Here is a 23,440-nt window from a genome sequence, read left to right as displayed (position 1 = left end):
AAATATCAGCAGTAAAGAACAACGATTGTCAAATTAAAAAATTTAAAAGTTCCACACCAGTCCTAATATAGACTAAGAGCTCTCCATGCATATACAGTAATTATTCTTTTGTTAGGAATTCTACAACATTTCCTCCTCACACCTCAGCTCATTGTTGAATTAATCCTCCACTCTTTGTGTTTTGCTTATTCGGTGTTAGGAGGTGAGATCATAGAGACACACTGGTGAACAGGAGAGGCTGGTGCACTGACAGTTTGCCAGTCTGTCCTGAGCTGAGAGCTGAGCTATAAAAGCCCTCTCCCCCTCAGCTGGAGCCCATTTCTTGCTCTGAAGTCTCACAGTGGGGAAAGCAGGGATGAAGCTACTCTTTGCAGCTACTTTTGCACTCTTTGTGCTGTCTGCCTTTGACGAGGCAGACTCCTCAGCCTATGACAAGATAGTTTCCCATAGTCGTATTCGAGCAAAGAAAGAAGGGTAAGAGATATTATTAATTATTAATTTGTTTAATTATAAATAGTTTATTTAAATTCAATATTAATATTTCATTGAAGAATATTTTTTATCATATATATATATATATATATATATATATATATATATATATATATATATATATATATATATATATATATATATATATATATATATATACAATTTCATTGAAGAATATTTTTTATCATTCATATATATATATATATATATATATATTAAACATGTTACATACATGTATGGTTATTACTTTACATACTGTTACAGTGCTGCTGCTGTTATTATTATTACTGTATATTTTTTTCTAATTGAAGCTGTCTTTGTGCTTGCGCAACAAATATGTAAACTGTGTGAATTTATTATTATTATTAGTATTACTAAATGCAGTCAGTTTTATTGTCATACTGAAAAATATTTTTTGACTTACAAAATATAAAATAATATTTATTTACAGTGAAATACTTGATTTATTAGTACTTTTAGGTTACCTGACAAAATGTTTTATAGTGTTTTTTAATATCTTTTGTAAATTATTTAATCATTTTTAATAATGACTGCCGGTGTGTTTATGTATCTATTAAATAAATACAAAGGCCTTAAGAATGGTTTGAAATTGGTAAATTGTAGGTCATTCTCTTAATTTGAACCTTTATTACATCAAAGTCAAACTTTACTCACCCAGGTTTAAAAGAAAAGCACCATGCTGTCACAAAACAATTTCACGCATCTGTTGCACTTTTCTGTCCCAGCTTTACTCATTTCGTTCCATCTTACCTTTACCTCTCTGCAGACCAAATGTGTGCGCTCTCCAGCAAGTCATGGGGACCAAGAAGAAATACTTCAGCACTTGCCGTAATTGGTACCAAGGGGCCATCTGTGGAAAGAAAGCGTAAGTGTAATGTTTTATGATTTCTGGAGGCTATTACAAATCCTGTCTCTTTGACAGAAACTGGAAATTTCCAGCTGCTCCAATGGTCAAAGGTGAAAGGTTGCTGTCCCAACTGGTAAGAGTGCATGAAGACTTCCAACAGTTACATGCACATATGAATTCCTACTTAAGCTGAGCTCCAAATGCAGCTTAGTTGAATTTACAATGCATCCTATCCAAATGACTTAGTGAAATACAGAATTTGACAGCAACTAGTAGATTTACAGTTCAATATGGCTGCCAAAACAAAGACAAAGAGTTGCTTGCAGCTACAATTCCATGCGTTTCTACGGCACAAACCAGGGAGCCGCAGAACCTTAATTGGTATAAAATGGTGAGACCCACTGACATTGTCAGGACATGCCATCGATGATTAAAGAAAGCAGTAGAGCTCGCCTGGAGTGCTTGGCTTGTGTTAAAACACCTTTCCTGAAATTTCTCTCCTGGGGCAAAAATACACAGCTGTCTACAAGGTGGAAATGTCAGCAGCCTCTTTTGTTTTTCGGGAAGCTCCAAACTAAGTGAACTTAATGACTTGTAAAATGTCAAAGAACGACAACAACAAAGAAAAGATTTCAACATCTAGATCAACAATATATCGTTGAGCGGCAAAGTCCTGAAGTCTCCAGTGATGAGGTTGTGGTTTCTGGAGGCCAACATGGTCAACCACAATCGTTGATTCATGTAGGGTTTGTTATGCCTCCAGTTTCTTTTCTTTTTTCCGTGGTTGGAAAAGAGTGTAAAGGCAACACAGTTTTCCCGGTCCTCTCAAATCTGACCAAACAGCACCAATGTGAGGTAACCTCCAGTGGTTTCAAACTTCCTTAGTTGCAAAGCCAGACTTGCCTGGGATATTATGTAGATTTTCTGCCTATCTTGCAGTTTTGTATATCGAAAAGCCAGGAACTGTTCCGCTTTGAGTATTTTCTCTGCACTCAGCAGACCATTACATTGCGGTCTGGCAATCTTTGTAAATATCTGCTCTGAGTTGAGTATGACGGTCTTAGATCTCCTTTAAAGATTGGTGCAAAAAAATATATATATCACTGATGGTGTTTCAACGTGCAGATGAGGGAAAATTGAGAATTATTACATTTTGTAGTGTCTGTTTTCATTCAAGTCATAGGTTTCGTGTTCTACAGAGCTTCTATTTTGTCAGATATTTCCACCATCTGATGGTTTTAGCTCCATCCTAATGGTTTTAACATATGCATAATGTTGTGGATCCTTTGAAGCTTTCCCTGGTGAGTCATCAGTTGAGTTCAATTGGAAAATCTGACCTTCTCCCCAATGATTAATGTGGTTGCATTCCCTCAGTTTGTCTGGTCAACAGAAGTGATGTTTTCCTCCTGTTTTTGGAAGAGATGCTTTAGAAACTCATGTTCTAGTGAGGCTCTAATGAGCTCACCAACATCCCTCAGCTATCCCTTCCCTGCACTTCACTTCCATTGAAGACATGGAACATATCCCAAAACTATTGCTTCTGGATCCTCGGTCACATAGAGGACAGCTTTGAAATCCCTATTAGTTTCTTAGTCTCGTGATTGCTCAATCTCAAGGACTTGTCCGTTTCCACTCTTCCACATTACTCTCCACTGACACTGTCAGTTCTCATTTGCTGATTTGCAGGCTATTTTCTCTTTCTGTGGAATTCAGCAATATACATCACATGGAACCGTTTTGCTGGTGTGGAGATTTACAAGTGCACTAACCTTGACAAGTGTCCATCTCTGAATCTCCACCACTGCTGGAGTGCGTTTATTATCGGCAGCTTTGAGAACTTCTCAAGGGATTGTAACACTCCAGTGGTATTTTCTCAGAGGACCTTTTAAAAAACCTGTTTCCCATTATCAGATGTTTATTAACTCTACAATATGGAGCTGCTGTATAGTTGGTATAATTGGCTTAGGTGAGTTTTATTGAACCCATTATTCACATTAAGAGCCTGTTATAATGCATATGAACTTGCAACTGGCTAAACGCACAGGGAATGGAAAAGAAAAAGAAACCTGCAACAATGATGCACAACCTTGGTCTGACAGAAAATGTTTATGGTGGCGTTTACAAATATAATTCAAGTTCTGAAGTATGATGCTTAGTAAAATAGGTGTATTTACATTTTAAAGTGCACATGTAGATTTATATTCAGTTTAATCATTTTATAAAATCTTTAAGATCATGTCTGTTTTATAATTTATTTTAGATTATATTTTGTGTATCTTAATGCCACAAAGAGCAAAATAACTTCTCATCCATGAAATTCCATTTGTGTGGTCATGGAAACATATTTACAAGCTTGGTTTAAAGGGCCGTTTTCAATGAAAACAGAAATACCAGAATGCAACCTCCATTACTGGAAACCTGCTGATTCGACATTTCCTTCCATTGTACATTGTAACTTCCAAACCAAGGTTTTTCACTGGGTTATAAATTTACTTTAAAGGCTTTCTGGATCCAAAAAATACCCCTCAGCCTTACTAAACCACCAAGTTGGTCTCAGCACTTGGCTTCAGGGCACTTTAAGTATTAATGCAATGCTGTGACAACATAATGATAGTGGAATAAGGCACAAACCTCGGGACCACATAGCATGTTTATGTACAAAGACAGTTAATGGTTTCCATATGGAAAGGCTGTCTGTCCAGTACCGTGAACTGTGTTATCATTAAAACCAGGATAGCTTGTAACGACGAGTGAACGGCATCCAGGGGAAAAAATGAATTTTAGCTTGTACATTACTGGTATTTTATTTTTTCAAGTGGCACCAAATGTCTGAGCTTCAATACTCACTTAACACATGTTCTTTTGGTTTTATGTCTTCCCTCCCTTTGTCCAGAACTGTGTTGTATGAGTGTTGCCCAGGTTACATGAAGCTGGACGGCTTGCGAGGCTGTCCTGCAGGTCAGTTGATTTTGTAATAGTTACATTGGAATGACATAAAGTCTGGTTATATTGTCAATAAAATACAAATGTACAATGTTAAGTATGCTAAGTATGATTGCTACCTAATTTGAAAGCTTTAATGTAGGACACGGCTGCATTGTTGATAATCTGCATCACTTTCCTTGCAGTTGCTCCCATTGACAACGTTTATGGCACCCTTGGCCTGGTCAAAGCCCAAACTACCCAGGACTACTCTGCTCTGTCTAAGCTACGGGAAGAGATTGAAGGTGCCGGGTCGTACACCTTCTTCGCACCCAGTAATGATGCATGGGATCTTCTTGATCAGGTAACATCTCATTCCTTCTTTCTATCTTCAGCACAAACATGGAAATTGAGTAATTCCTTGACTGTTTTGCATTGGCTTCCTCTTTCTTCTATAGGAGGTGAGGAATGCTCTGGTGAGCAATGTTAATATCGAGCTGTACAATGCTCTGCACTACCACATGGTCAACAAACGTCTCCTCACCAAAGACCTCAAGAACGGAATGACCGCAACCTCCATGTACAACGACTTGAGCCTGCTCATCAATCATTACTCCAATGGGGTAATTTGATATATTGAGAAATGGAGGGTTATGTTTCAGGTTACTTTCTTCTCCATGAGGGACTTACTTTACACATGGTTCTTGTTCAGGTTGTCACAGTGAACTGTGCCAGGATCATTCACGGCAACCAGGTGGCCACCAACGGAGTGGTCCACGTCATTGACCGCGTCATCACGGCTGTTGGCAACACCATCCAGGATGTGATCGAAGTCGACGATGAACTGAGCACTTTGAGTGTAAGTGTTAAGGAAACTTGGAGCCATGTAGTCCATGAACCAAACCCATTGACCAAAAGTTGTTTATGCTCCATTTCTTTTCCAGACTGTGGCTACTGAATCCGGTTTGATTGAGAAGCTGGGTCAGCCAGGACACTTCACCCTTTTCGCCCCCACCAACAATGCCTTTGAAAATCTGGATAGAGAGGTTATGGACAGGCTTATGAAAGACAAGATTTCCCTCCAAGGTAAACCCAAGCACCAAGATGTAAAGCCTCATGATTTCCCATTGCACTGTTCTCAAATTGAGTGCTTTAAGTTGCAGAAGGGACATGTTAAATCCCATATTGATGGCAGACTTGGCACAAAGAAAGGCTTTATTCTTATTTAATGAGACAAAGGTGCAGGAAATAAACGGTCTGGCAGTTCCCTCGTGCCGTGTTTGTTGATATGAGTTTACTGAGTGAGGCCAAGTGTTATTTTGCCCCCTTTCAAACCAGATGGGCCCGCTGCACCCCGAACTGGGATTCTCAGACAGTTGGCAAACAATGCCATAACAACACTTATAGGACTACTTTGAGATTTAGACAGGGTTACAATTGAGCCACTTGGAGAAGAGATCAAATCTGAAGGTTCTCGGCAGCAGAACTGAAGTTTATGGGTACGTCTTACAGTATTTTCAGCATACTGTGGTTGATGTTTGCTTTGGATTTCAGATTCATTAGCCTTCCCAGTGATCATGTAAAAGAATGACATAATATCCCACTCTAATGAATATAAGGTTTGTCTGAAATGCACTAAGGCTTATATTAACTGCTTGAGTAAAAACTAAAATAAAACTAATATTATGGCCAAATCTGTTGTGCCAAGCGGAAAAACATTTGATCTGCTACTTAAGCAACTTTCATTGAGGGAAGCCATGGAAATGAAAAAGGAAAACTCCAAGCTTAACCTAGATACTGATGCCTGGTACAGTTAACCACTGAATGCATATAATACCATCAAATTCAACACAAAGAGGAATACAGTGAGACGACAGCCTGCTTGAACATATGCACCCATTTTGCACCATTTGTTCATGTTTTCCAGAGTCATGGGAATAAATTTAGTAAACATTAATTCGATATATTCATTGTAAGACCAAAGGAGAAAGATCTAATACCTTCTGAAAAGAGCATAATCCTTGTCTTGCCAGAGACATATAGACAGGAAACAGCTGTTAGCTTTACGATCCAGTGAAAAATGGTAGCGATGGGATCTCTGCCCTCTTATTAGTCCCTAGCCAGACTTTTGACTTGAGACTCGCTCTATTTCCAGTCAAATGGTTCGGAGTTGCTGAGACTCACTCAGAGTGGACCCAAAGGCTCCCAAGGATCCCCCAGGTTCCCTTTGGGGAACTAATGGGAGATGCAATAACATAATGGATTGCATGCAAGCATTTGCATGCTATCTACATAATCTATATATTAAATCACAGAATTTAAAGACTTTAACACATTTGACATGTTATAAATCTCTGTGCATTGTCATTTAGCATGTTTGTATGATGCATTTTCAAACAGACTCGTTTCCATTTGTGATTTTTACCTAATGTGGTATGTTCTTAACATCAAAAAAACATAACTAATATAATTTTTCCATGATTTCCTCATATCTCAAGAGGCGTGTTAGAGGAATAACAGATGTGCTTGGATGACAGAGACTGATGTTTCTTCTCTTCCAGCTCTCCTCAACTACCATCTGTTGAACTCTGTTCAGTGCTCTGAGGCCATCATGGCCGGCACATCTTATGAGACCCAGGAGGGCAGCAATATTGAGATTGGCTGCGATGGCGATAGTCTCACAGTCAATGGCATAAAGATGGTACTCAAGAAGGACATTGTCACCACCAATGGAGTCATCCACCTCATCGATCAAGTTCTCATGCCCAACTCTGGTAAGCTTATCCTATCTGTCTCTTTTACCTTTTTTCTGAGAGTGCAGAAATGACTGATCTGGCTGATTTATCATGTGAAATCTATATAATTTTACAAATATTTTTTTATATAGAAATATTTTGGTCCTGTCAACATTAACGCGTTAAAAATACGCAATTAACGCAGCATCCGTTTTTTCTGTCATCCTTTGGCTAGCGTTAAATTATGATCACGCTCTTATTCATGCAAATGCTTTAAACCATTCAAGCGCGACAAGACAAAAGAGAACACGCTGTCTGTGAATGTCTTGTCTATGTGACACACACAACGCAAATAAAGACGTTCTCCAGAATCGAGTTCTCTTTCGCGCTTAAACAATAACACACAATTATGCCAAAATGTTCGTTTTGTCAAGTACCCTCATAAGAGCAGTCTTAAATGAACATTTTGTGAGAATCAGTTGTGAGAAAATGAGATGCGTGTGAGATTCGGCAGGTTCTTAAAGTGACAGCAGTAGGAAGCGTGCAGGTAAATATGACATTCATTGTTGCTTTAAGTTCACTTAAATTAAAAGTTGTTATATTTTTTGAAGCCTAATAAATGTTAATAAATGGATAGCTTTCAATTACACTGTAATGTTGAATGGCTATAATCGAGACATTTGTTCCAGTATTAGTATCAGTGATACTGGCCTTCATAATAGGATGCCATTAAACAAGTATAAAATATATTAAAAACGTATAAAAACGTAAGTGTTTTAATTTGCGATTAATCACGATTAATCACAGAAAAAATGTGCACATTCTTTTTCCGATTGACAGCTCTAAAATATGTAGAAACTTACTAGCTAAAGTACAACTTTAATAGCTAGGAACGTACTGTAAATGCACACTACAATCTTTTACAGCACAAAAAAAGGGATTTTGCTTATTTTCATCTAAGCTAAACAGGTTATGGAGTTGGTTGGACAATCTCAGGCCACCTTCAGTGACATGTTGACAGAACTGGGCTTGTCCGCAGCCATGAGACCCCAGACTGAGTACACGCTCCTGGCTCCACTCAACACAGCCTTCAACGGTGAGCAAATACATGTCAATCTCTCTTTAAACTAACTTTCATAGTCTACTTGCCTTAACTCGGCTGCTTGTTTCTTCTCTGTCATTGTCTGTTTTAATTCAACCTTAGCAAGACCTGTGTTCTTTCAATTGCTGATGTGCCTTTTCTTGTTAACTTCTCCTATCCCATAACTATAACTTTGATTCCTCAAGGGATATCAGGTGTAAAAACATATGATTCATACAATACATGTGTATGGAAAATGGCAGCTTGCTGACACGGTAGCTTTCTTTCTGTTAATCTATGGCCTCATTGGGATTCCAGCACTGAAAATATGGTGAAAAAAAGAGAAGACGAAAGCTTCTGTTGTCCCACCTCCCATACAGAATGTTTCAGACCTCACAGGAGGCTAAGCTGGATCTTTCACCTCATCATCACATGTTTGTAGTTCATTTGTGGCTAATGACAGGTGAACACATTCATCACATTATATTTACAGGGGTAAATGGTTCCTTTTACTAGGCTGCATGGGGAAAAGGGACAGTGCCTGGGGTTACAATAACCGAAAGTCCTGTCTGGGAATGCACATTCCCTAAACTGCACACCTCGAAAGGCCGGCCAAGTCTTTACATGTTGCAGTTTGAAACGTATTGTTTTAATGGTGTAGCCTCTTTGGTTGTGTGTATGTTTTAATATGGAAGAGGTTAATGGGTCTTTTTAATCACTCTAAATCCAAGTTGCATTATATGATGATATCGATTCCTCTGCAATCTAGACGAGGTGATGTCCATGGACCAGAGCTTCCTGAAGATCATTCTGGAAAACCACATCCTGAAGAGCAAGATTGTCCTGAGTCAGCTGTACAACGGTCAACGCCTGGAAACACTTGCAGGGAAATTTCTCAGAGTCTTCGTCTACCGCACAGTCAGTTTTATATGTCTTTGTTCTTGATTTACTAATGGTTTTAAATCTTCCATATGGCAATATATATATATGAATATATAAAAAATTTATTATTATTATTAGTAATATGCGTTGCTAAGGACTTCATTTGGACAACTTTAAAACTGTAACTTTTTTTTTTTGGCACGCTGAGATTCCAGATTTTCAAATAATTGTATCTCGGCCAAATATTGTCCTATCCTAACAAATCATACATCAATGGAAAGCTTATGGAAAGCGGGAAAATATACTGCGTATATTTCTATTTATATTCATGTATTCATATGAAACTGCTAACATATAAATTAATATTTATTTTAAATTGTAATAATAAAAATTTATTTTAAATCTATATTCAAGCATTTCAGATATTTCCCCTTTTTTAGCATTAAAAAATCCCAAAATAAAAAGTTGCTTTTCCAATGTACTAAAATAAAACATATTTTTAAGGATGGATAAACACACACACCAATAGTCTTATAAAGCTAATACAAAAAAAAAATGTGTTCATGCAATTGTTCTTGTTCTCCAGATGTGCTTGTATATCTGAATCTCCAGATGTGCTTGTATATCTGAACTGTATTCTTATCTCTTTTAAACAAAATATTTTTACAACACATTTACAATACGTTTCATATATATTTTGGCCATATGGGAACACTTGAACAGAATCCTATAAAGACATCATTGATACGTTAGGTGTGTGAATTCTTACTTTTTGGTCATTACTTACATTTGCATTTATTGACATTGTAAGTTCTAAGAAATAGCTCGAAAAGTTTCCATTAGTCTACTCAGAGGAAATGAACTGTCTTGTAATATTTTAACTATGAAGGCTGTCTGCATTGAGAACGCCTGCTTGATTCGTGGAAGCAAAGATGGAAGTAACGGTGCCCTCCATCTCATGAAGACCCTTATCATAGCACCAGAGTCCACCATGTACCAACTTCTGATGAAAAACGGCGCATTCAAGTAAGAAACAGTGTAGAATTATCAAGTCATAGTGAAGATTGCTTTCTTGTCCTTGTAGTGACTATCACTTCATTGCTGCAGGATCTTTTTGTCCCTGATGGAAGCAGCTGGTCTGTCTGACCTGCTCAAACAGGATGGAGATTTCACACTTTTTGCTCCTACAGATGAGGCTTTTGCAGGGCTCAGTGAGAGAGACTTGTCTCTTTTGAAGAGTGAGTTCTTTCATACATGTCATTTTCAAGGCACACCACATCTAGAATTACTGTTTAGCTTTGTTTTATTCAGGATTAATGCGATTAAAGATCAAAGACAGAGTCTACAGGATATGACAGCGTCTCTTCTCTGTGATCAGGTGATGTTAACGCCCTCAGAGCCATTCTGCTCTATCACTTCAGTAACGGCGTCTTCATTGGCGGAGGCTTGGAGACTGGAGTCACTAACCTCCTCAAATCTCTCCAGGGCAGCAATTTGAAGGTGTTGTATGTAAGTATCCAGCACTCCTGCAGTCCAGCCTTGAAATTAATTTCAAGTCATAACATCTGTTATAAGGACACATGCAAGAACCTTCATCAGATTATATGCTTCTGCTCTGTAATATACAGAGGGAATTTCCTGAGTAAAATTAAACCATGCTTTGTAGTAAACCACTTATCTTGATGCAACCTCTGATTTATATGTAGAAGAAAAAATGGATTTGATTTGATTATATGGAAGTATTAAAAAGGTACAGGATGTTTTTTATGGTTAACAGGTTTTTTTTTTTGCAACCTTAATATACCTTTACATTAGGAAGGTCACATAAAACATTGACTTTCTTTGGTTAAATAAAATGTTGTAAGGTTATACTGTAAGTTTAAACAATGTCAGATAACATAAAGTCTAAATTAGCTGTCAATATATTATTTTATATTACTAAATCTTAATACATCAGCTTGCCTTACACCAATGAAAATTGTATTATACTATGTTATAGTAATTGTATTATTTCTATAATATTACATTTATTATATTTATTTTTGTCATCTACATTTTGTATTATTTATACAGGTGTACATTAATATCATTTAATTGTTACATTTCATCACTTTTTGTTTCTTTGTTTGATCTTTGCTGTTAAATTTAAAAATAAAAAATGAACAAACATTACATAATATAATATTTACTATGTATGTTTTATGATAACATTTATTAATTGAAAAAATATTGCAATTTGTAGGCAAATGAGAGCATGCAGGTCAACACTGTGAAAGTTCCTGAGTCGGATATAATGGCCACAAATGGAGTTGTTCACTTCGTCAGGACCCTTCTGTACCCTGAGGGTGAGAACTATCAAATTGCAGCTACAGTGATGGTTTTTGTGGAAGTCAAGTCCGTGTTTCAAGAACAAACAACTGTCTCTTTTATTTGAAAGATATACCTGTTGGGAGCCAGGAGCTCCGTTCACTCCTGACAAGGATCATCCGATACATCCAGATTAAGGTATTGAATTTCAACAAGTATGAGCCCGTTTAGGGGCTGTTTGCCTTGACGGTCTGGTCTGGACTTAACTTGATTATGTGCAACCAAATTCAGGCCTCATGCCTTGGTATGATCTCCCAAAGCAGATGTCTAGTGGGATCCAAATGCCATCTTTTTTTTCTTTTCTTTGTGTGATTCTACTGCCATGCCTACAAATTGTAATAGACAGGATATTTACATTAAATTACAGTGAATTTCTGTGTCAGCTAGCTTTTTCTTTCCTTTGCAGTATGTTTCCGGATACAGATATCAGGAGATCCCTCTGACATTTATGAGTATGTATATCACAAATGGGTTTCATTTCAGTGTGATCAGTTTCTTTGAATCTGTTTTCTCAAAAATTCGGTTTTCTTGAAATGTAACAACAATGTTTCACATTTTTCCCTCTAGGAAGAGTCATCACAGGTAATTGCCACCAATGAAACTCATTATTCATGAGAGAGCTATATTATTACTCTGTGCTGCATGTTTTTTTGTTTGTTTAATGAGTATTGTGTTTCTTATATCTGCAGTTCCTGGTGAGGTTACAAAAGTCACCAGAGTCATCCAGGGAGATCCTACCGTTAGGAAGGTTACCCGTGTGATTGAAGGTCAACCTTCTATCACTAAGGTCACCAGGGTAATCGAAGGACAGCCTACCATGACTAAGGTTACGAGAGTCATTGAAGGGGATCCAACTCTGACCAAAGTCACCAGAGTCGTTGAAGGTAAACATCTATTGCTTCGCGCTCCTCACAGACCCATGTTTAACCTTTAACATTTTTTTGGTTGCATTCATTGCATTAAAGCTATTGTCATGTAAACAAAAAGTTCAGTAAATTTATGAAAAAGGATTTGTACCTATTTTTGACTGATCCTCAGTTTCCACCACAACCAACAATTTGACTAATAAAGATTTTTCAAAAGGTACTTAGTGAGATAAGTGTAAGTAAAGTGAATATTTTGTCAGTATTACAATGTCACATTTTGCAAAAAGTGTGAAAATAGTTAATAATTGTGCGTTTTTAGGATACATCCATTGCTAGCTATGAAATGGCCATCATCAAAAGAGCCAAACATTTTATTCTTAAACATTTTTAAATGTAATTTTCACCACATAATGCTATTAAGCACAATACATAAGATGTGATGAAAATGTTTGAACGCTTAAACGAATGAGAGAATTCTCCTGTAATGCACTGATTTGTATAAAAGTGCACCCATAGTTACCAAATGCACCCATAGTTAAATAAACACCCTAATAACTATGAATGACTCAATGGGTTGCCTTTTAGTCATACTCATACTCCAAATGTTTGGTCATTCTCCAAAGGACAAATGTGTGATAATGTGACTTGGAATATGACTAGGTAAATCACATCATGTGATATTTCCCAACAGTGCTTGTTGCTCAAGCCATGAACCCATCCTTTCCTGGTCCTGGATTTCACAAGTATTGACACCTGCTTAATGTTTTATATCAACAGGTCCTGAATATTCAATCAGCAGCTCCTCCGAGCTTTATGGTAGAGTGACGCTTTGAACCCTTTATTAGCATGCTAGTGTCAGCGCTAACATTTAGTCTTCCTCCAAACCTTTTTGTTTTACTATAAAGTTTGTCATATTTCAGGTTACGGAATACATTGTTTTTCTGTTGTGCTAAGGGTACTGGTAAAAGACAACTAAAACTTTGTTTTCCCTTTTTCCTTCCTTTCCTTCCTATTATTTTGGTATTAGCTATGCTACAAGCTACGGAGTAAAGCCGACCCAGTCAACTACTAAACTCTATCCCGTTTTCCATTTCTCCCTAGTTCGTCGTGTGCAATCGAATAAATGTCAGTATTATTCATTATATCTTCTTCTTCTTTCACTGTAGATTTCGGCGAGGACCCTGATAGCATCACTAGACAAATTCAAGGTGAGATTCTAACATTTGCAAAGGTATCTCAAGCTAAACTGTCCCAACATGGTTGACCTCTTTGTCTTTTGCTTCCAGAGGGAAGAGTGCCTGGAAGAAGGCAAGGTAAATAATTCACAAAACATCAGTTTGACACTTTTTTTTAATGTTTTATATTGCATGCATGTAGATTGAACAAGCAATGTTCTACAAGCTTTGATCTCTGTGACCTCTCTATTCATATTCTTAGGAATGCCCCGGAGGAGAATCTAGATCTAGACTGGACAGAGAGAGCACAAGTAGAAAACAAGACCTGAAGAGTATACCATATACTTCCTTCATTTACTTGCGCAGTGGTCCAGAACCTACCAGGCTAAGTTGAGTTTAAGGCAAAAGAAAAACAAAGCTCCAGAGATAATGGATGCATTTTGTTCACGTGCATTCAGTCCAACAGTGATATGAAATTCCCCATATGTGTATGTAAATAAGTTCTTTCTCTTTTCATATGTGATGTTACACAAAACAACATCTGATGCTTTCTGCTGATTTTGTGTTACATGATTTGGAAACATTTGTACAACTATGCATTACTGGTACACATTAGCCATCCAAACTCCAAAAATGGAAGTGTCCATATACATAGTATAGGGAACAGTTCAAATGAACAAATGCCTTAAACCAGCAGTATGAATTTATTTTTCTGGGGTACGGTTTACCGTTGCATGGACTATGAAATTATGGTGCTCATGTTTAGATGGTGTAAAATCTAAAATAAAAATAGAAATTGTTTTGTTATAAAGTCTTTTCATGGTGGGATAGAGGTTTGATTGTTATTCCTTGGTGTTTTTGTATGTGTATGTAATTGTGTATGTCTCCATTTGCATAAACCGTGCACAAATGTGCTGCACAAAAAAACTCAAAGCTTTCTCTCAAACAGAATTTTCATGTTACCAGTCTAAGGTTAATTTGACAAACAGGTTTTGGCTCCTTTGCATTTATTTTTCAATTTCCATAATAAACTCAACTTTTAGACATGGAATTGTGTGTCAGTTTTTGAAGTAACACAACGTTAACATTATTTCATTTCTCTTATATAAAAGTATAACAATAAAAAAACACTTTATTTTAGGGTTCAATTCTCACTATTAACTAGTTGCTTATTAGCATGCATATTACTAGGATATTGGCTGTTTATTATGTTTATTAGTACTTATAAAGCACATATTCATGCCTTATTCTGCATAACCATATTCTACATTCCTTAATCCTACCCAATATTTAAACTTAAACGCAAAAAAAAACTACATTACTAACTATTAATAAGCAGTACATTTGGAGTTTAATGAGGCAAAAGTCGAAGTTAATAGTGAATATTTGTTACCTAAAATATTATTAAGAGGAAAACAATATAGAAAAGGTAAATAGATCCATCTCTGCCAGGTTTTGTGTGCGGAAGAAAATATTTGTGATGTGGAAATGTCTAGAAAATAGCTCAAATGTTAGATGTAGGCTAAGAAAAAGGCACGGTTTACAGAATTGTCGAATCATTCAATTTCTGATTCATATTTAAGCAAAATCCTCACCAAATTCCCTATTTATATACATTTTATAAATCAGAAATTGCTTATTTTATTTATAATTTCTCAAAGCATGCAATGAATTTGTGAATTTATCAACTTTTCCATTTATGACTTCTTTTTGTTGTCTTTTCCCCCAGGAGAAATGAATTCACATTCTTATAGCCTATGTGAGTTCAAGCAGTCTCTGTAATGCGGGATAAGTCAAGGCACACCTTTGTTACAGAATTTTTTACATAACTTCTGTTTTAGCATGTCATACCCTGACATTGTGTGTATATGTGGAATGTAGCGAACATGTTATCTAAAGAAAGTCAGACGAAAGAAACCATGTATTAACTTAGTAGATCAACTTTCTTCTTTAGCCGTTAAAAACCTTTTTGAAAACACCCCATGCTGTTTTGTTTTATTGGTTACTATAATAAATTATGGTTATGTAAGATAATGGGCAATATTATAATGTTTTTACTTTTACTAAATATTGTTATATTTTTAACTGTATAAAAATAGAATCATTCATCCACAGTTTGGACAAAGTACCGGGCAAATGATCAAACTGTATATTGTGTAAATTGTAAACCACTACCCCAACTAAGAAAGCAAAGGCTGAGAACATTTTTCCAGAACGCAAGACTAAACTTGCTGCTTTTCATTTCCATATAGAGGTGGAGGTCAAAGCGGGACATTTCAGACGGGGGCTAGTGGTGACATGCATCCCACTGAAGTGTGCATACAATGCAGCTTGATTTGAACTGATTCCAAGAACTACAGTCAGATACCAGCATGAAGTTTCTGACAACCCATTTGAATCACTTCAGCTCATTTTATTCTAATTATAAGAGCAGCAAGGCTTGTGATCATGTCCTGAGCTTTTGCTCCATCATTTTATATATCCAAATGCTACGTCACTATCTTTCATTAGCAGCAGGGCCGTCAATTCTCAGGGCCCCTGGCTTTGGGGGAGATTTTAGCAACAACCTGCCCTGGGGCCCCGGACACCCTATAGCTACAACCCTGATTAGCATTCATGTTAGAGCCCAGCCCTCAATAGCTTGTTCAGGCAAGAGGGGCATCGCAAAGCGCATCGAGTTGGGAAACGGACTGTTCGGCACATTCTGGTGGGTTGCAACTCATACACCCCCTCTGAAACAATCTATCAAGATAGTTGAAATGACATGAACATGTTTCAGGGGGAAAAAAATGCTTTTTGAATCAGTGCATCTTTTTTAAGTTTGATTCACCCTTAAGCTTGGTACATACTCCACAAGAACAAAGAAATGTGTTCGTTTTCTCGTGGTGGCCAAACAAGAACAAAGTTCGTTCTGACCAGGACATTCCATACTTCACGAGAAAAGCATGTGCCGAACATTTCCGATTCTCCTCATTAACCCCACCCACTTTAAATTTCTGACCAATCACACAACAGTTCTCAGACACTCACGAGAAGAAAGTTCTGCTCAGACGATGCGTCGAGAACAAGCTGCGAGAACTCCCAAACCAGGGATGCGAGAACAAAATGACGTCATTTTGTTCTTGCAGCCCTGGGAGCGAGAACTTTTTTCTCTGTTCTTGTATGTAATGGCCTTTACTATATGTTGGTAAAGGAGGGAGCCTTTCTCCTCCTCCTCCGCTTCGGGACAACCGGAACTGGGACCTCCGGAATCGAGACCACCGGACACCGGATCCCCCGAAGTCGGATCCTCTCCAGTGGCCTGCTCTTCCTCCTCCTTCTCCGTTTCCGGGTCATCGGAGGGCTGGGGCCTCCACTGACAGCAGATGGAAGGGAACCGTCAATGGGCTGGGATTCTGTTAGCCGTAGATGTTCTGAGTCACCAAGATGGTAGATGTGGTGGACAAAGTCCCAGAATCCCAGATGCCCTAGCTTTTCCATTTCCCCCGGGCTGAGAGGCATGTCCAAACAAATATTCAACACCTCCTTAATCTCTGCCTCAGTATAAATCATGTGATTAACTTTAATGAGGAGACTGCAGGCGAAGTCCCTCACGTCAGCCCCCTGCTGACGGATGTAATTGAAGCTCACATATTTGGCGAGTTGCAGGTAGATGGAGGGAGATGAAAAAAGGAAGCTACCCATCTTCTGCTGAGTCTTCTATGGGTCGGTTCGTTATGTTACGCTCAACACAAAGGAAAACTGAGGTGAGGACTCATGTGCAGAAAAATGAAGTTTTATTAAACACAATAAATACAAACACAAACCAAAACAGCCATGTGCAGCACAAGACAAGACAGGCATGTGACAATTTGAGCCAGCTTGCTCCTCAGAATCACAACCTGTAAGTATGAATAATTATTGATGTATATATTTTCTACCGGGTGTTCAAAATACATCGTTTTTTGTTTTATATTGTGTACGTTTCCGGCTAACTCACGTTATTACTGTCTTACTAAAATAGTTAATGTTAATCAGCTGTGGGCCACTATTACCATAAAACTGTCTAATGTAGATTGTCTGTCGTTCTTACTTTGAGTAAAGATAAAGGATGGAGCAAGATTTGTTTTACAAACTTTAATGTTACATCAGTCATAGTGCTTGGCTATGCGCTGTTATTAAAGGGTTAGTTCACCCAAAAATGAAAATTCTGTCATTAATTACTTACCCTCATGTCGTTCGACACCCGTAAGACCTCCGTTCATCTTCGGAACACAAATGAAGATATTTTAGTTGAAATCTGATGGCTCTGAAAGGCCTCCATTGGCACAATGGCACGGTTCACTCTCAAGACCCAGTATAGTGATGACGATTTCAAAACACGGCCTCATGAAGCTTCGAAGCGTTATGAATCAGTGAGCCGAATCAGGATTCGCGTGTCAAACCGCCAAACTGCTGAAATTTGGCGATCCAAACCGCTCATTCGACTCACTGATTCATAACGCTTCGAAGCTTCATGAGGCCATGTTTTGAAATCGTCATCACTATACAAGTCGTTATTTAGGGTTTTTTTGCGCACAAAAACTTTTCTCGCCGACTCATAGTTATTTTAGAACCACTGTAGTGAGATGGACTTTGTAACGACGTCTTTAGTACCTTTTAGGGGTCTTGAGAGTGAACCGTGCCATTGTGCCAATGGAGGCCTTTCAGAGCCATCAGATTTCAACTAAAATATCTTAATTTGTGTTCCGAAGATGAACGGAGGTCTGACGGGTGTCGAACGACATGAGGGTAAGTAATTAATAACAGAATTTTCATTTTTGGGTGAACTAACCCTTTAATATGTGCACTGTAATACATTTGAAATACACATTGGTTTGTTGATGTACATACTCTTGTTAATGCTAATGGTGAGGAATTACAGCTGCAACATCTCATAATGTACCGCAAAATGAGTAGTGTATCACTGAGAAACATCCTGCTCAAGTCATCCTTGCGATGGAGGTTCAGGTTGAATATGTTCTTCCAATGTTTCACTGTCTTTACAATGTGTACAATGGCTGAGGACTAAGGAAGCCTCCGGGCGGAGCTGAAGTTGTCATGGTAATGGGCGTCTAGCTTCAGAAACTCGCTATACGCTGATACTCGTGTCATCTGGTCAATCAGAGCAGAGTAGGCTCTCGGAAGGGAGGGATTTAGAGAGACTGATTCATCCGTCGAGTCGTTTGAGAATCATTGAACAATGTGATGATGTGCAATGTATGTTATGAGAAAATTGAAGTGTTTATTTACCTTTGATGCATGCAAACCTGTTGTTGAAGACCTCCAAAACAAAATTAGGAAACTTTAAAATAGCATAATTTTAAAAGCTAAAACACTTATGAGACAGGTTCAGCCATGCCTAAAGGGGCAAAGGTCACAAGAGCCAGACCTTTACATCCCAACACAATAGGCACTAAACAAATGGGCCAAGGGGGAAAGTTAACTACTTTGCACACATATTACACCATTTGCTATAAAAAGTGGAGGGAGTTAGTCCAGTCGTAACTGTCAAATTTAGTTCCAACCATTACATTTATGTGACATGTCTGAAATGGGGAGCTACACTAAACAGGAAGAACCATTGCTGGATTTATGATACCCACATTTTTAAAAAAGATCATTAAAATACCGTACGGATGAAAATCCCTGTCTCGGTTGGACTCCCTACATCGCAGACTTTATTAGTGTTTGAAATGGAATGCTGTATTAGTAATGATACAATATTGTACTTCATTTTCTCTCACTTTCTTCCCTCCTCTTCTGTGTTCCTTTCTTTAATAGTGTGGTTGAATGGATCTTCATGATGGTGGAAAGAAGTGTTTGAATATAAAACCAACAGTTTTTACAATGTCTTCAGGAAAAAAAGGCTACTAAAAAGTGTCACGTGATCCTTCAGAAATACTCAGGAAACATATTCTTGTTACAGTTTTTAAAAATTGCTTACACAATTTCTGATTCTATGGCTTGATTTCTCAAAACTCTACACACAAAACCACAAAACACGCACACAAAATGCAAAACGTCACACATCTCTTGCAAACAGTGATGCCAGTAACGCGTTACTTAGTAACACGTTACTCTAATCTGACTACTTTTTTCCAGTAACGAGTAATCTAACGCGTTACTATTTCCAAACCAGTGATCAGATTAAATTAATTTATCCAAGTCAGTTACCATTTTAGTCATTTTCCTTAGTAAAAATATATATTTTTGCTTTCTTCTTGCGTCTCGGGGAGAGTATTTATATTAAGTGAAGTTTAAAAAAAATTCATACTGGCCTTAACGTGACTGGACTAGTAATACATTTATTCTGTTTATAAGACCTTAAGTATGTTGTTCTTTGTAAAACCACATCCTGCATTTTTTTGTCTGTGATTCAGTTTTCAACTTTAACTGCAGCAGCTCCACATGAAAGGGCATTAACAATACAACTGTATCACACTATCTGTTAAATAAAACTGGTTAGTTTAGATGTTACAACATAATGCACATTTTTAGGTTATGACACATTTTAACTGCATACTCGATTCCAACAAGTACTTCTATCTCCACAAGCAAATGCTTTTACTTTAGTGTTTGAAATGATTCCAAATTCTGAAGTTAGACACTGAATTGCACGTTGAGTTAGCAGCATCTTTTCTGATAATGGAGCAGACTCAGCGGTTACATAATCAAAATGGAGCCCAATAAACGGATCAATCAACTCATATTTTATTATATCAAAGTTGACATCTAGAGTAAACATAAAAACAAAATATATCATCATGCACAGAGCCGTCTGTCCCATGTAAGCCTTCAGATTGTGAGCAGCTGTCATGAAATATTTGGGACACGCTGGAGAATACAAATACTTGAAGCAAAGGAAATATTTTGGGAGGACACTAAACTCAACTCCAATGGTGCATCTATTACCAGTTAATTCATGTTGAGCTGCTTTTGATAATATTTTGTATTCTGTTGGTTTCCTTCCAACTTTGGAACTATAGTCATTTTAGCAGCCTTTTTAGCTGACTATAGCAGGAGGAATTGTATACAGCTCTCCATCCTGGTCTTGGAAGGTCTAAGCTCTGAATTTTTTCACACATAATAAGGTAATAATTGCCTGGACAGCTCCATCTGAATCAGCATTCCAACATGTAGCAGCTGGATCCATAGACACATGGATTTTGAAGTGCCTTCCAAGAAACGCCAACTCCATTTATTTAACTTCCATGACGGATCAAGAATGTGGTGTTTTTGGATTTGCAAATGTTATCTCGTTTTTTGTCAGAGATCTCACGGTTGTCTTCACAACACACATGCTGATTCCAACTAAAGCCACATAACTGGTGCATTTATCTCAGAGCTTTCAGCATCTCATACTGTATGGTTGTAGTGCATGCTAAATCTTCATTAGAGCACTCTTTTAAGTTGTTTATCTTCTCAATGAAAGACCATTTGACTTTTGCAATCATAAGCTACTTGAGCTTTGAGTTGTGTGGACATAAAATGTCAAATAATTGGGTTTCCAGAGGCTTTCAGTTTCCAGCTGTCTCACTGCTATCTATCTATCTATATATCTATCTATCTATCTATCTATCTATCTATCTATCTATCTATCTATCTATCTATCTATCTATCTATCTATCTATCTATCTATCTATCTATCTATCTATCTATCTATCTATCTATCTATCTATCTATCTATCTATCTATCTATCTATCTATCTATCTATCTATCTATCTATCTATCTATCTATCTATCTATCTATCTATCTATCTATCTATCTATCTATCTATCTAGTTTTTTTGTAAAATAAATGCTTGAAAACATTTAACCGTGGTAAATATGTGGTGCAGACCTGGATCAGCTCAAGATAAGTATGCCAGAAAAACTAATTTGCAAGGTATCCCAATGAGGTGAATGATGTTTATGGCCAAAATATAACAGGCAAGAGGCCACAGGCCATTCTTCCACAATAAAAATAGCAAGGGAACAATTAAGGACAAACTGTAGACAGTTACAAGCAGCAGTGGGATATGGAAGGAAATTTGTGCTATACTGTTGCTTAAGTGCTGTTTTTCTGTAGTTCTCTTCAGATATATAAGTAGTCGGCTTTATACATTGCAGAATTTTCTGCAGCAGTAGCTTTGGCAACCTGTCAAAGTCGGCCTGCTGTGAAATTCTTCTTTAGTACATTGTAGAGTTCAGGGCATTATGATGTAAGTGTGTCATACCGGAGAATGGTCTTTTCCAACGAAACACAACCACACACATGGTTTGTATGAAAAACACATTTCCTGTGCTCTCTTTTAAATATGGCCATTTGTCACCGAAGAACATTACTATTTTCAGTGTGGTTTTTCATGGACGGAGGCACTCATGGTAATATTATATAACATGCATATGGTCTCGTCCCCCTTCTCAGGGAACAGGGTTGCATTCTTAACCTGAGACGTTCCCTTATAAAGTGGAACTTTGACGTCGCATCTTGATGTTAAACACTATGAAGAACGCAATATCCACCATGCCATGCTGAAGAAATGCCTGCCCCGCTGTGAGTATGCACAAACGGAGTGGCTCTACGGATCTGGCCAAAAGTCAGTGCGTCAACACCTAAGGGCACATCTTATGTGACTTGTGCAAGAGTGAACCCCTTATAGATCTGCTACACTGCTGCTGCTGCTGCAGAGCAAGTACCGAGACTTGCTACTGCCAATATAGTCACAGACATTTTTGTGAGCATGTAAGACATGCTGCTGCTGCACATGTAACATACATGAAATAACCCCCATAGCAGATCTATACAGGTGGAGCTAGGGAAGGTGGAGGGTTTCTGAAAGCACATTGCAGACTGCTAACAGCAAACTACAAGTAGGCTATTTAAATGTTGAGCCGCAGCTCATTGGCTGCTGATGCAACAGCAATCAGCTGCGCTATGAGACAACGATGTGATCGATACCAATGAGTTAAAGACCTATCAGCCTGCACCATCTAGAGTTTCATGCCAGAACTAGGTATTTCTGTCATGACAACTATATGAGAGATTGGCATGGTAAAAGAGATTGGCATGGTAATGGATAAGTATTTGTACCAAGTATTTGGTCTCTGCTGCTGCAGAGCAAGTACCAAGACTTGCTACTGCCAATACATTCATAGACATTGCTGTGAGCATGTAAGACATGCTGCTGCTGCTGCACATGTAACATACATGAAATAACCCCCCCAACAAAGCAGGAGACATAAGAAAGTGCAGAAACATGTTCTTCGCTCTAGCATTTTAGCCACTCTAGATTTGGAGTATGGAGCATAGTTGTGCAACAGCTGAAAAAAGACTATTGCTAAACATTTAACGACTTTTAACCTGCACAGTTGCACAGGGTAATGGGAGAATTTGTCTTGACAAGCTGCTGCATAGAGAGCGATATGCATACATCTGTACATATGAATGAACAAAGACAGGACGAGATAGGTCAAAACACCCCTCCCCCTCCGAAAAACAAGCAGATCAACCGGCAAGACATATGATTGCTTGGGCTACCTTGCCAAATGGCTTAACTCTAGTGGGCTATGACTATGTGTGCCTGGGCTACCTTGCCAAATGGCTTAGGTCTAGTAGCCTATGGCTATTTGTGCCTGGGCTACCTTGCCAAATGGCTTTACTCCAGTGGGCTATGATTATGTGTGCCTGTGCTACCTTGCCAAATGCCTTAGCTCTAGTGGCCCATGGCTATGTGTGCCTGGACTACCATGTTGAAACTCCAAAATTAGGTTAGCTTATTTTTAATTATTAAAAAAGCCATTATTTTATATAAAAAAGGTAATAATTGTATTTTATTGACAAAATATGGTTCATGTTGTCACATTTCACCCAAAGTGGATTTACACCACTCTTATACTGCAAGAGTCAAAAAGTATTAGGTTTTACCCCACTCTCACCTTGACAAAATCTTAAAAACAGTTTTGAAAGTTTTGAGTTGCTATATACATAATCTAGGACCTTTACATGAGCCACGTTTCCACCGCAGGAACTTTCCCCAGGAACTAGGAA

The 23,440-nt window shown here is 37.9% G+C and overlaps 1 protein-coding gene across 4 annotated transcripts; it reads left to right on the top strand.

Moving 5' to 3' along the window:
• The first annotated feature begins 153 nt into the window (after nt 1-153).
• On the top strand, nt 154-14,434 carry postnb (periostin, osteoblast specific factor b). Of its 4 annotated transcripts, XM_079822999.1 has the most exons (22): nt 325-474; nt 1,280-1,378; nt 4,254-4,318; nt 4,489-4,646; nt 4,741-4,905; nt 4,995-5,141; nt 5,227-5,368; nt 6,844-7,056; nt 7,979-8,113; nt 8,868-9,016; nt 9,870-10,006; nt 10,088-10,218; nt 10,359-10,489; nt 11,223-11,325; nt 11,418-11,485; nt 11,754-11,799; nt 11,915-11,929; nt 12,037-12,231; nt 12,991-13,029; nt 13,380-13,421; nt 13,500-13,526; nt 13,651-14,434. In XM_079822999.1, exons 1-22 carry the CDS (start codon nt 356-358, stop codon nt 13,671-13,673), a joined length of 2,349 nt encoding a protein of 782 aa, XP_079679125.1. In that variant the 5' UTR covers nt 325-355; the 3' UTR covers nt 13,674-14,434. The 4 variants fall into 4 exon arrangements, 2 of the variants coding, with proteins under 2 accessions (XP_079679125.1, XP_079679126.1); XR_013817012.1 differs by lacking the exon at nt 11,915-11,929 and having other exon boundaries at nt 192-474; nt 11,754-11,818; XM_079823000.1 differs by lacking the exon at nt 12,991-13,029.
• The last annotated feature ends 9,006 nt before the right edge of the window (nt 14,435-23,440 follow it).

Source organism: Gobio gobio (genome assembly GCF_949357685.1).
Source record: "Gobio gobio genome assembly, chromosome: 8".
Lineage (NCBI taxonomy): Eukaryota > Metazoa > Chordata > Actinopteri > Cypriniformes > Gobionidae > Gobio > Gobio gobio.
Note: the sequence above shows the minus strand (reverse complement) of the source record. Positions and strands in the feature narration are given on the sequence as shown.

Coding starts and splice junctions, on each gene's coding strand:
- postnb (XM_079822999.1), top strand. CDS start 356: ATGAAGCTACTCTTTGCAGCTACTTTTGCACTCTTTGTGCTGTCTGCC. Junction 1,379..4,253: donor GCCATCTGTGGAAAGAAAGC/GTAAGTGTAATG, acceptor CCCTTTGTCCAG/AACTGTGTTGTATGAGTGTT. Junction 10,219..10,358: donor AGACTTGTCTCTTTTGAAGA/GTGAGTTCTTTC, acceptor CTCTGTGATCAG/GTGATGTTAACGCCCTCAGA.